At 48.3% G+C, this 12,852-nt stretch overlaps 5 protein-coding genes across 5 annotated transcripts; 3 read left to right on the forward strand and 2 right to left on the reverse strand.

The window, feature by feature from the left end:
• Positions 1-1,457: 1,457 nt before the first annotated feature.
• Positions 1,458-3,333, forward strand: FOBCDRAFT_167504 (uncharacterized protein; the record flags this gene model as incomplete). Its single annotated transcript, XM_031189557.3, has 3 exons — positions 1,458-2,173; positions 2,219-2,402; positions 2,453-3,333. The coding sequence occupies 3 exons, from the start codon at positions 1,458-1,460 to the stop codon at positions 3,188-3,190; spliced, it is 1,638 nt and encodes a 545-aa protein (XP_031033542.2). The 3' UTR covers positions 3,191-3,333.
• Positions 3,334-3,462: 129 nt separating this feature from the next.
• On the reverse strand, positions 3,463-4,810 carry FOBCDRAFT_51088 (RTA1 like protein-domain-containing protein). The gene is made up of 2 exons (XM_031189558.3): positions 3,932-4,810; positions 3,463-3,881 (listed from the first exon to the last, which is right to left on the reverse strand). The coding sequence occupies exons 1-2, from the start codon at positions 4,723-4,725 to the stop codon at positions 3,653-3,655; spliced, it is 1,023 nt and encodes a 340-aa protein (XP_031033543.2). The 5' UTR covers positions 4,726-4,810; the 3' UTR covers positions 3,463-3,652.
• A 663-nt stretch (positions 4,811-5,473) lies between these two features.
• FOBCDRAFT_206066 (uncharacterized protein) lies at positions 5,474-6,979 on the reverse strand (the record flags this gene model as incomplete). Its single annotated transcript, XM_031189559.2, has 1 exon — positions 5,474-6,979. The coding sequence occupies one exon, from the start codon at positions 6,977-6,979 to the stop codon at positions 5,474-5,476; it is 1,506 nt and encodes a 501-aa protein (XP_031033544.2).
• Positions 6,980-7,234: 255 nt separating this feature from the next.
• On the forward strand, positions 7,235-10,392 carry FOBCDRAFT_189048 (uncharacterized protein; the record flags this gene model as incomplete). Its single annotated transcript, XM_059608671.1, has 6 exons — positions 7,235-8,032; positions 8,065-8,337; positions 8,632-8,739; positions 8,826-8,830; positions 8,935-9,425; positions 9,473-10,392. The coding sequence occupies 6 exons, from the start codon at positions 7,235-7,237 to the stop codon at positions 10,390-10,392; spliced, it is 2,595 nt and encodes an 864-aa protein (XP_059467822.1).
• Positions 10,393-10,481: 89 nt separating this feature from the next.
• FOBCDRAFT_230803 (uncharacterized protein) lies at positions 10,482-12,821 on the forward strand. Its single transcript, XM_059609846.1, has 4 exons — positions 10,482-11,387; positions 11,441-11,861; positions 11,911-12,253; positions 12,304-12,821. The coding sequence occupies exons 1-4, from the start codon at positions 10,697-10,699 to the stop codon at positions 12,646-12,648; spliced, it is 1,800 nt and encodes a 599-aa protein (XP_059467823.1). The 5' UTR covers positions 10,482-10,696; the 3' UTR covers positions 12,649-12,821.
• Positions 12,822-12,852: the final 31 nt, after the last annotated feature.

Below are 12,852 nucleotides of genomic sequence, written 5' to 3' on the forward strand. Positions count from 1 at the left end.
TCCAACTGGATAAGCGAGATCTGAATCAAGTTCTGTTTGCTTTCGGTCTTGTTTGATATCATTCTGCAAGATAAGTTCCATGTCACATTCCTATTAATTACTCATCAGGGTATATCCCCGTATCGGATGCTGTAGGTTCCAGATGAGATTACGACCTCGATCAAGGGTCCCTTTGTCTTAGCTGTGCGTCGATCAAGGTTGATGATACTCTGTTTTCGTAGAGTTGCAGACAGCTCTTGAGAAGACAGTAGGCACATGTGAATATCACATGCTGTGAGTGGATAATCATCAGTACCGGTGAGTGTAGCACGGCTCATAGATCATACAAAGTTCAATAGTTGAAGTTAGAAGAGAATATTTGGATGTGAAGGTAGATATCGAGTGATGATCTGCGACTATAATATTACATGGCTCAGCCCGTGTCTACCTCATCAATCTCGGTAAGAGATATTCTACGCAATATGTCTCTCGAAGTCAATGACAATCCAGTCTCCGTATTCGAATTGACCTATGGTGGGCTGCCCTGCAAGCCACGAGAGCCACCCCCTCAGTAACGACGCGGCCTGTCCGGCAGATGTCCCCGCTCGTAGGCCTCATTGAGACCATCAGCCAGCCTATATTGCCATTTTGGTCCATGTACAGCGTGTATTTGCAGTGCAATTGTAGGCGGCCCTTTTAGTGTAGCTGTGCCGTGCTTCTTGATGCTGAGGAGCGTAATTATAAGCAGTTGGCCCTAACTATGGAACGCTTCGGCCCGCAGCGATCCGTAAGGACTAAATAACATAGCTTGTCATGACGGAACTCCGAGACACGGGCTTGCGCAAGGGTGAATAAGACATGCAGACTCCCGAATACGATCGGTCATTCAAAATACAAATTTCTCAGGTTCTTATTAGACTCCCACCCAGACATGCTTCACATTAAAAACCTTTCTAAAATTGATAACTGGCTGATGGCTACCAATGTTGGAGTACATAGAGACAGTCATCTCTGAAAAGCATTTTTGTGGCGTAGCTGACCACTAAGCTAACGCTGTCAAACAAGGATTCAGCTCAGCTGCAGCTCAGATGCAAATCTTCTCCCATTACATCGACCGTGTCTTGCCAATGAGGGGTTGTAACTTGCGAAATTGACCGCTAGCTAAGCCGCAACTCGAAACTAGCAAAATCATGCAGAAGACGGTCGCTGTATGTGACGACAATTGGCTATGGCGAGGACATCAGCTTGCGACATGCCTTGTGACTGCATTCCAATGGAAGGGGATGTTCATGATCAGCAATGTATTGTCTTGTACATGAGAAGGAGAGTGAAAAGAAGCATGTAGTATGAGATGGAAGAGAGTGAGAAGATGTATAAAAGGTCAGTCTGCGCCTAGAGACGATACTTCTTATTCACTCCATCATCACCCACTCACTTCACAACACAACCACTCTTCAACCCAATAACTTCTATTCAAGATGTTTGTTTACCAAGGAAAAATGAACTGGTGGACGTACGCCAAGGACGAGACCTTTGTCGTCGTCCTCCCCAACGGCCCAGTCCGCGTCGGCGACAGCGTCTATCTCTTCTGGAAATGGACAGTCGATGCCAAAGGTGTCAAGAACGGAAACGTCTTCCAGACCATAAGCGTCGACTCAGTCACACAGACCAGTGCTACTGATGTAACCTTTGTCCTCAAGGGCTCCTGGTACAGTTTCACTGTCACCACAAAGGGCGGTTACGAGAACATCAGCATCGTCATGAGAAATCCCCAGGGCGGTGTCAGTGATCCCATGCCACTCAAGCGTGAGTGGAAGTCTGATAAGGAGCTCACTGGCACTACTCGCATTTGGACTGGAAAGTTCAAGTGGATGAACTTTGCGCGAGACGAGCATGCCATCTTCATTGTCCCTGATGGATTTGGTGAGGGCAAGCCTATTATTTCAACTTGGCAATGGACCAAGGCTTCGAACGGCAAGACGAAGGAGCCGTCGTTCCGAGCGGAGGTTCAGAGGAATGTCACTGGGCTTGGAACTGATACTGTCAAGTTCTCGTACAAGTCTTACTATGATATCAAGTGCACTTGGGATGGTAAGAAGGACCAGCTTGATGTTTGGGTAACAGAGGGTGCTCACAGCGAGGACGTCGGTGACATGATTCGCTCTGCCATTATTGAGCGATCAACTCACTCTCAGTATGCACCCCACTCGGCGTATGGTAGCTTTCTAACTTGCAACAGTGACTTTAACCCTCCTCGACCTCCTCCCACGAAGAGCGAGTGTGAGCTTTATCTCCCCCAGCCCCAAGCTTCGCTCCCTCGTCTCGTGTGCCCTCTTCCATTCCCCAAGGACCTCCTTGAGACCCTCGCACACACTGCTGCATACGTCGACCAGTGCGGTTACCTAGCCAAGTATGCTCAGGATGTAAGTTCAACTCCTTCCTCCATCTTTCGACACATGCTCACAATTCTTAGCGCTTCGCCGCCCTCGATGCCGATTATCACTTCTCCCTTGAGCAGATCAAAGCTCTCAAGATTGAGATCGAAAACATCAACAAGACCAAGGGTGATCTCACTATTGACCGCGATGCCGCTATCGCTAAGTCCCAGAAGCTTCAGGAGGCTCTCGATAAGGCCCTGAAGGACGGTGAAGGCTTCCAGAAGGAGATTGCCAGACTCAACAAGGTCATTTCTGACGACAAGCTCAAGGATGCCGAGGCTCTCAAGGTCCTTGAGAAGACTCGCGCTGATCTTAAGGCCTCCCAAGAGCAGTGCTCCAAGCTCCAAGCTGAGATCGCCCACAAGGATGCTCAGATCGCTGAGCAGGGCGCTACTATCAGCAACCTCCAGAAGATCATCATCACTCTCGAGACTACTATCGCACAGCTCCGTGCCGAGGTTACAGTCAAGACCAGCGAGAATGAGAAGCTCGCCAAGGCCAACATCACTCTTGAAGGACAGAAGCGAGATCTTGAGAACTCTGTCAAGGATCTTCAAGATGAACTTGCCCGTGCTCAGCAGAGGATTAAGGAACTACAGGAGACTGCCAAGAATCATGCGGCGAAGGACAAGGAGATCCGTGATGCGAAGGCTCGTGCCGATTCTGAGGCTGCCAAGTCGGAGGAGGAGGCTGCCAAGGCGTTGGCTGAGGTTGAGAAGTATAAGCAGTGGGCTTATGATAACAAGGTTGTGATTGACCTTTCTAAGTACTGATGCCAGGGATTCCTGCCGTTGCACTTGGTGCCGGTGGGGGTTTCGTGTCATAGGGTGTTGAGATATTGCTGGGTCGTAGGAGCTCTTTGCCTAGCGGCTTGGGAGCTGAAGAGGAGATGGGGCGTGGAGAGGACAGCTTAACTACTAGTTAGTCCTGATATCTAGTAAACTTAATGCATTCCCTTTGTTACCAACTTCAACTGAGCCATGACCTGAGTGATATCTCTTATCTAGTGACTAATGGTTGACTTAGCGTATCAATGTGTCATTAAGTCAAACTGTCAAAGAAGAGTGGTCACGGTGGAGCTCGAGCGCAGTTGAAGCTAAATCTGCCAAGTTCTATATCCTCCCTAAAGAAATTCTATCCCGAGCTAGGGTATGCCGTCTGTCCCATCCTAAATGAAAAGTTCATCCAACACACATGTGCTCCCAATATACTAAACCCAATTCACGCTTGATAGTTTATCGTTGAGCGTTCTCCTCCATCACAGGCGCATCTGGACCCTCTGCTCTAGACTTCTCAGCATCCATCTCCTTCTTGTGCTTCTTGCCGAGGAAAGGGAAGAAGAAGTAAGGATGGAATATCGTCAAAGTCCATACGGCAATGAGAATCATGGCTCCATCGAGAATCAAGAAGGTTGTTTCGTTTTGCATGAGGGTGCTGCCCCAACCCATCTGCATTTCAGGGATACTGGACAACATTAGTACAAAAAGTAAAGGGCAGATCTGAAGGGGGCTTACCGGTAGATGCAACGGATGATAATGGCGATGTAAGCAACGGTCAAAGCGTACACAAAGATCTTGGTCTTCTTGTCACTTGCTCTGATGACCTTGGCGTTTCCATTGGTCGACGATTCACTCTCCGTAGCAGTCTTATCCCCAGCCCTGACAGCAGCACCATTCTTGATGGCCTTGTGTCTTCTCCAGATATAAATCATCATCAGACCCCCACAGAAGATCATATTGGCCATCTGGAAGACAACACCAGCAACAAGAAGTCCAGATCCCACATCAAGCATACCCTGGTCATTGTTGTCTCCATTAGTGGCTGCTGAAGAAACACCGCCGCCAGCAGCTTGGATAACAATAGAAAAGAAATCCGTGCCGACGAAAACCCAGGGGTATAGGACAGGCTTGATGAAACTGTACTCTCGACCGTACCATAGAACAAGATGTTTAAAGGTGATCGAGATAGCAGCAGCGACTAGTGTTGGGCCGAGAATGAGGAGAACGAGTTGGATGACGAAAGCGTTGTAGACCCAGGGGTTTGAACTCATGACGATACGGCCGCTGTAGCCGATGAGTTCAAATATCGTCCCGATCGCAAGCCATAGTGTATACGACCATGTTCGCGCCTTGATACCGAAGTACAGTTGGGGTATAAGCGCCAGCGCGTGGGCCACGACGAAGAAAACGCAGGCGCCTAATGTAAAAGTGTCGCCGTAGAGTGACAACTCAGCAGGACATCGTTCGGAGATTCCATCGGAGCAGGTTTCGTAAGTCGGCGGTGGATAGTTTGTACCGTTGTACGACATTTTGAGGCTTTCACCCTCAATCTGGGGAAGAATCTTGAGGAACCAGTTGTCTAATGATTAGGGAGGACGAGCCGGATTTAAAAACATGGTGATTTCTAGAGCACGTTCTCCGTGGGGCAGCCCATGGAGAATATTCCGCAGATATTTACGGGGAGGAATGGAATTGTGGGTTTGATTACAGGGCGCAGTTGGAGAGCCAAGACATGAGAATAAGCGAGGTGCAAATCGATATCTTGGCGTTTAATCCTTCAATTCATGAGTCTCTTTTCACATCAAGACAATACTCTTCAGACATCACTGCAACATCACTTGGCTTGTCAGTACACATGGTAGCCTAACTCTAAATAAGCGTTAAATTTGAAAGTTTACAAGAGGATAAAGAAAGACATCAATCAAGCTCAATCTCGTTCTAAACGCGTAAATCTTGGCATCGTCAGCACAGGCTAACGATGCGTAGATAAAACTTGATAAGCTCGCATTCCCGAAAAGCCCGATTGGTCCGTCGAGTTTCAACAGCTCGCATTCCTCGGTTCCGTCGCTTTTCTCGCAACGAGATGCAAGCGTAAGATTACACATCGTCTGAGGTCACAGGTATCCACATGTAAGAGATCGGAGGTTTCATTCTGGTGTTATCCCGTATTTCCGGTCCAAACGTGCGAGGTTGGAGTTTTTAAGCTTAAATGCGAGGATGAAAGGAATGATTTAGGCTATGTATTGGTTAAATATATATTGTGAAATGAAATTTCCCTTATTGCATACCGATAGCCAACTCCTCAACCTTCTTCAGTACCTCTTCTACAGCAGTTGAGTTGCTAATCTGACCATCGCCGTCAATATCCAAGCAAAACAAGACAACATCACGATACTTCGTTCCCATCATAATTGGCAACCCTGACATGGCCAACTTCTTCAGATGATCTCTCACACTCCCATTGACACTATTAGGGTCTCTCAGCCCCATAGCTGTCAACGGTCTCCATAGACCCAATTCAAGGAGTACAACGCCAAGGCTGTAGAGGTCATGGTTCATGGTATATCGTGACTGAGGATGTAGACCTTGACGTTTGGGGTGTCGGTAGATGTTGTAGCCCCATTCCACATCGCCTTGCCCATCGCTTGCTCCCCTGTCGTAGCGCGATGTCTCAAAGCCACACAGAAAAGGTTCACCAAGGGCTTTAGGGAACTGTTCTGTATTCGCTGGAGACGAATCGTTCTTTGCAAACATGACAATGTTGGATGTTTGGATAGACTTGTGCACGTACTGCATTACATGCACATACATGACAGCTGACGTGATCTTCCTCGCAAGCTCGAAGCGCTGTTCGAGCGCATGCTTTGGTGGGATGAGCTCAATCTGACCCGGCTTGCTGAGAGCTGGGCGTGTGGCCATGATGAGATCAAGAAGTGTCGTAGGTCTCGTCACGTCGTCTGGAATCACCACCAACTTGGGGACCTGGTATATGAAAGCGAATGCGCTGCGACTTGGCTGATGAAAATAGCCTTCTCCTTTTAGAGTCCGGCAGAGGAGTGGATCGGTTCCACTAAGTAGTTTTGCTAGAGCGGCAACATCGGTTTCGAAATCGCTCATATACGTCACTGAAGGGCTCAAACTGTGTTCTTTGAACTCGACTATGACGGTCCTTTGGTTCATGGTAGCAAACATGCGCGAGGAAGGCCTTCCCGGACGCAGTGTGACCATCCCCTCTGACTTGCGCAGCCCATCCACAACAGTACTCCGACTCCGGTCTGTCAGGCGTCTGAAAGTCTCACGCAGTGCTTTGATGTCTCCAGGCAAGCTCTCATCGGTTCCTTGCGCAAGTAGACGGGTCTGCAGGCCAACAGGAAGTAAGCCAAATCGAACGTGGTACCTTTCAGTCCACTGAAACAGGTCTTTGCTGATACCTTGCATCTCGGCCTTTCCGTACAAGAAACCGTGGACTTTATCAACCGCCTTCCTTGCGGGCGAAGCCGTGAGCGCTGACATTTTGCGCCGGACGATAGTAGAGTGAATTCGAGCAAGACTGGGTTGGAGTGCAAGGCAGATTTCGTTGAGAAGGAATTTATCGGTCAGAGGTATCTGTTCGGATTGTGCTGCAGCGTTGAATATGCGTGCAAAGTCCTTCAGAAGAGCTACATCGTGCTTCAGGGAGAGGACCAGTGAATCGATGCCGCGGCCCTCCAACTCGGCTGTCGCGAAGTTGAAAATATCAAGGGCAAGGGATGTACAACCGACTATTGCACCAAGAACTTCCATCTTAATAATGATCTTTGGAACGATGACCGGAAGAGAAGGATTCCTGGGAGCTAGCTATCTACCCAGGTGTCGCCATTTTCAGCCTCACGGACAACGCATGTGCTGATTAATGGGTTGAAACAAGCGACTTGATACGTCGGGTTTGAGCTGACATGCATGTCAAGTACCACCACTTCCGAATATCTTCGGAGCCTCGTTTGAGATGGGCTTCCAATCTCAGCATTTCTAACTCAACCTGATTGGAAGGATTGAAATATGTCTTCCGGCTTTCAATATAATTCTTATTTCACTTTCAGCCATCCTGGCTGGGAGTCCGACCCAGTTGCAGATTATGCCGAACTGGCTCTTGCTCGAGTAACAGCCGAGGCGCCAGACCCTGGTCCAATTGAGGACTTGACGACTTTTGCCCAACAACTCCACACAACTGGTCTACCGATCTGCGAAGCTGCTGATCTAGAAGATCTCAATGATGGTGCAGCTATCGGTTCCGGTACAACTATGACCGTGTTCAAATGTCTCTGGAAGTCCAAGAACAAAGCCGTCGCAGTAAAGCGAGTCAACCTTGGAATTGCCTTGGGCCAGTCTCAGCATGAGGCCCATTCCCAGAAATACTCGGGCCTCCTGAAGTCTCTTCTCAGGGAAATGAGAGTAATGAATCATCCCTGGTGCAAAGCCCATCCGAACTTCGTTGAGCTCCTTGGAATAAGCTGGGATGCCGTCACTTCTGATGGGGGTATCAGCAGTTATCGACCCGCAATGATCGTCGAACTGGCAGATCCGACGACGCCGCAGTTGAGAGATTTGGTAAAAAGCTCTCGGTATCCTCTCGGTCTCAAGGAACAGGGAATGATGTTTGATCTACTGACTGACGTTGCCGAGGGAGTTACTATGTTACATGCAATGAAAATTGTCCACGGCGACTTGAAGCCTGATAACATCCTCTTATTCCGAACGAAAGATCGTTTGGTGGCAAAATTATCTGACTTTGGGTTCTGCAGCCCTTTTACTGACATCGAGTATAAGATCGGAGGAACCCCGTATTGGAATGCCCCAGTACGTTGAGCCTGTTCTTGCTAAGCTATTAGAATTCCTTTGGTCTGACCAAGACTGACATTCTGGCCTTTCAGGAATGTATGCCGGATGCCCCAGAAGAGCTGCGAGCCTTTCGCAAGACGATAACAAGGGACCTGTATTCTTTCGGGCTTGTCATGGCATACTCGCTCTTCTCAATACTGCCATATGATGAGGAGGGCGAACATGATGCAGATACGATGACGGTCCAAGATTGGAAGCTGAATCAAGACGCCAGTATCTTCTTGTATGAGCAGATCATCGTATATGTACTAGACTTCCATTCCGTAAGCACACCATCCCGTAAATGCGAACACTCACCTCCTAACGATATTAGATTCATAAAGTAGCTCCCGAAAGTCTTCACGGACTTGACCTCCGGCCCCACGATCTGTTGTGGTTTCAAATCTGGGCTGCAATGGCAGAGCTGTTGCGCCAACACCCAAATGAGCGAAATATCAGAATGGCCCATATGCACTCCGTTTTCAAAACGCCTCATAGGCAAGTCACATTTTTGTCTCAATCGCGATGCTAGAAGGGTTTCTAACCAGCTTAGTTTGAGTAATATCTTCATACCACAGACTAATAGTACCAGGTCTGGTACCTCCATTGAAACAACCAGTCCAGTTTTTAGACCAAAGATGGTGTCTAGTATGGGTCACGGTCTTCAAAAGCGGCAATTTGGCAAGGTACATTGATCCCTCGCTCCCAGTTTACCCTTGATAGCCAGTTAACAACGTATAGTTTGACCCATTCCGACTCGGCCAAATCCCAGAAGCGGTTCAGTCACTCCTTCTAGAAGATTTCGAACATAGATATTCTTCCGCAGCAGATGGTAGCCCAGAGGTTGCAGACCTTGCGCTTGTCCTCTCGAATTGTCACAGTCGGGGGTTTGGCTGCCCTCCAAGTGCTGCAAAGGCACTTGAATATGAGACTCTCGCAGCACAGGCAGGGTCTGATGCTGCGCAGATCCAGGCTACTTTTCATGGCCTTGTTGATGGATTTGATTGCTCGGTGACAAGTGAGCAGAAGAGAGTATGGTTGAAGACTGCGATTTGCATAATCTTCTTCGGGCACAATCCCAATAATGCGAGAAGGAATGCTTTCCTTGATGGATTAGAGCGGGTTTCGGTTGAGCTTCTTGACCATGCCATTCTGTACTCATTCGCCAAGTCGTTCATGGACGAGAGGATAATATACAATCTCGAGTTTGATGGTGCGGCAGAGGATGAGCTATTTTCTATGGTAGTCAACGACGAGAGAGACAAACTCGTCGCGGCTTTGAAATCGGACAGGAAACTTTTAGCTCAAAAGAAGGGCGGCTTCACAATCTTGCATGTTGCAGCGGACTATTGCCGGGAAGAAATAATACAAGGTAAAGATCAACATCAATGGAAAGCTTTTGTGCTAATGGAACCATAGATCTTGTCCGCGGTTTCAGCATGCATCCGGACACAAAATCTGACTACGGAGATACGCCCATAGAGCGTGCAGCCGAGACTGGAAGTATTGACTGTGTACGACTTCTAATATCTCTGGGGGCTGATATCAAGCCTCTTGCTGACCAAGAGCTCTTCTCATCCGTTGTCATAACTGGGACTCGCAATACCATCAAGGACAGTCCTGTAAGTGGGACTGCGTCTCTGCTATCGCTTCTCTGTAGGGCTGTTGAAGAGGTCTCGGAAGACCCCACTTCAGGTCAAACTCTGATCAATGGGAGATATATGTCAGGCAATGAGAATGAGGGTATTGCTCTTGGTTCACCTCTCGAGTTGGCGGTATCTGTGCTGAACTATGACTCTGTCATAGCACTGTTGAACCTCGGCGCCGATCCTAATATTTACAATTACCTACCCCCGCTGCAAATCGCTGTTTCGTTGAGGGAACCTCTTCTTGCCCTGCTGTTACTCACCCACGGAGCTCTTCCGAATACGGTGAGTCGAACCGATGGAGATACAGCATTGCACTGCGCGAACGAGGTTAATGGGACGGAGTTCGCTGAAACACCTCGAAATGATATCATTCCATGGCAGCAGTTCGTGAAAGAGGGAGTCGAAGCGATTGATGTTGATAGCGATGAGTCTCTGACTGCTAGGGTCAAAGCATGTATCACGATCCTCTTGCATTTCGGTGCAGATCTCGAGGCGCGCAACTCTGAAGGGCAGACAGCTCTTGTGCAGGCGGTTCGGATGGGAGATTACTCAACTGCTAAGTATCTTCTTCAGATGGGAGCGGATATTGAGTCAAGAGATGACGAAGGAAATATTGCATTACTGGGTATTGAGTCAGAGGAGGCTCAGCAGTGGTGCAGGGATAAGGGACTTGGCATTGGAACTCGATAAATCCATATAGCGTGTAAATGCAAGTGACGTGTTGCAGGATCCAACGTCGCCCCGCGTCAGCATTCGGTGCTCATCATATGTCAGTGTTTAACCAGTTCATGCTTTCGATTCAACTTACTTTTAAGTTAAATGTAACTGTTGTTTAATCAGTCTAGAGACTACTGAGCCTCATTTTGGCCATCTTCCTTCGCCCAAGACATCCTAACATTCTTCGACCAAGTTGCCTTCACTTTAGACTCCTCGGTAACACGAAAGGCTTTTACTTCAAGCAAATCACCTGCCAGGGTTATAAAACAAAGAGCCCATGGAAACGCCGGTCCCTACGCCCCCATTCTTTGGTCGAGCAGGTCATAACGAGATCTTCGAAGAGGCCAAGAACTGCCTCTCACAACTTGACTCATCTGACCTTGACTCCCAGGAGGCATGTACCCCGTGTTCTCAGTCAAACAAGACAATACGTTTTCAGGAGCTTCCGCCGTCGATAAAGCAGTCATGCCTTGCACTTCTCGGCTGCGTTTTCGGGCCCTCTTACGAACAGATGATTGCACAAGGAACGAAAAATGAGAACAGATTATGGTCGAACTTAACTGTTCCAGGTGTCATCAACTCGTTGGAGAAAACTTTCGGGTCAAGGTTGGACCGACCGAAGATCAATCTTGAGCTCATCGCGCAGCAAATTTGCAATAATACAGCACAACCATTCCAAGACATTGATACCAGCTCACAAGAGTGGATCGACCAGCTTTGTGGTCCAAATTTACGATGGGAGTCAATAGGGCTGCTCTGGAGTGTTCTGAGGCGCATACCAGGGTCTTTCGAACCGATAGAGCGTAACCAGTTTCATATCTTGGAAAGTGGGACAGCGAATAAGCCGGTTCTGGCGTTCTTGAGACACAGCATCAACTTGGCTCGGCATTTCACTCTGGCAAATGCCATCATATTGGATCTCCTGTTCCAAAAGGCGATTATGGAGTCGATGATTGTCGGGGATGCCAGTAAGTCGCCCTCTTCTTGTTGTATGTATTCAGATACTGACAGAATGCGACAGGTTTGGTTTGCTGGGGTTCTTTTGCGGATGCCGTTTCCGTCATGACTTATCTTGGAGTTCACGCCGAGAAGCTCACTGGGCCTTACAAACCGTCGCTGAGTTCAGAACACAAACGGCGTCTTTTTGGTCGAGTTTATAACCTTGACAAAGCCATCGTTGCTTTCACTGGAAGGCCGCCACTGCTTAATCCGCGCTTTTGCTCGACACCACCACCACTGGATTTAAGTGACGAGGATCTTCTTGCTGGAGGTGCTGTGCTCGAGAAGGCCGTGTCTGAGCTTGATAGTCGTGGCTGGAGCTTGAGAGGTGGTGTTTATCCTTCGAGTATCTGTCGAGCTGGCTACTTGATGGCTGTGATACTGAACGAAATTATTGACATCAGTCTTGGTTCTGGCTCCAATGCGACTGTTGAGACTATCAGGTGTCCACTACCCCTCCCAGCAACAATGGATGCTCACTAACCCCTACAGAAATCTGAAGCAACGGCAGTTAAATGTCATTGCCGAACTTCCCAAGTGCCTGGTCTATGATCCCGACGACCCCGCCGATCTTCCACTTCCGCGGGGAGAAATTAGACCCTATGATAAGGACCTTTCTGACCCTCCAGTTGAGACAAATGTCGTGTCTTTAAGGATATTCATCCGGTTGACACACCTACAGAACATGTTCTTGCTGGAAAGGCTACTCCTTCAATACGGATGTCCGGATGAAGGGGATGTTCTTTTGGTTTCGTATGAGATGATCACGCTTACTCTAATGTTCTGGATGCACAAGGATCGGTTCCGTGATATTCGACGAGATATGGAGTGGCTGGTAAGTCTTTTGTCCCATTTATCTTTGAAACGCTCTGACATCTCGTGTAGCTTATGGCCTTTGCAGTACCGGGTGGTGGCATTCTCTGCCTGGAACTCCTCAGTCCCACGTTTCAGGGCAAACATCCCAAGGACAGTCGCCTCAGCCGATCAAGCATTGTCCAGCAACTAAGCTTGCTTGTTGGTTTCCTGGACTGGGTTCACCCATCAGCACCCAACGGCGATCTCTGCGCAAGTTGCAAAACTATTATTCAGCGCGTGTTGGATTATCATCTCAATAATATAGATCCGATGAGTGATCTTGGATCACTAGATCAGTTCAGTTCTGGTTTGGCGGGGAGGCTCAACTTTCGATTTGAGTTGTTGAATACGTTTGATTGGCTTAATGCCGGATAGGGTCTTGTTGTTAGAAATAATGTCTGCATATACCCTGCTATGCGAGTTGTGAAGCCTTGCACGGGTACTTGCATTTGCTGACAGTGGCAGGCATTGCTTATCATTCACTGGCTCACAGTGACCACTCTCTGGTATCAATCAAACCGCAAATCTCAAGTTCACTTCACCTCTCCACCTTTTAATCTCTTAGGTTTTCCCTCTGAT

Source organism: Fusarium oxysporum, chromosome IX, assembly GCF_013085055.1.
Source record: "Fusarium oxysporum Fo47 chromosome IX, complete sequence".
Lineage (NCBI taxonomy): Eukaryota > Fungi > Ascomycota > Sordariomycetes > Hypocreales > Nectriaceae > Fusarium > Fusarium oxysporum.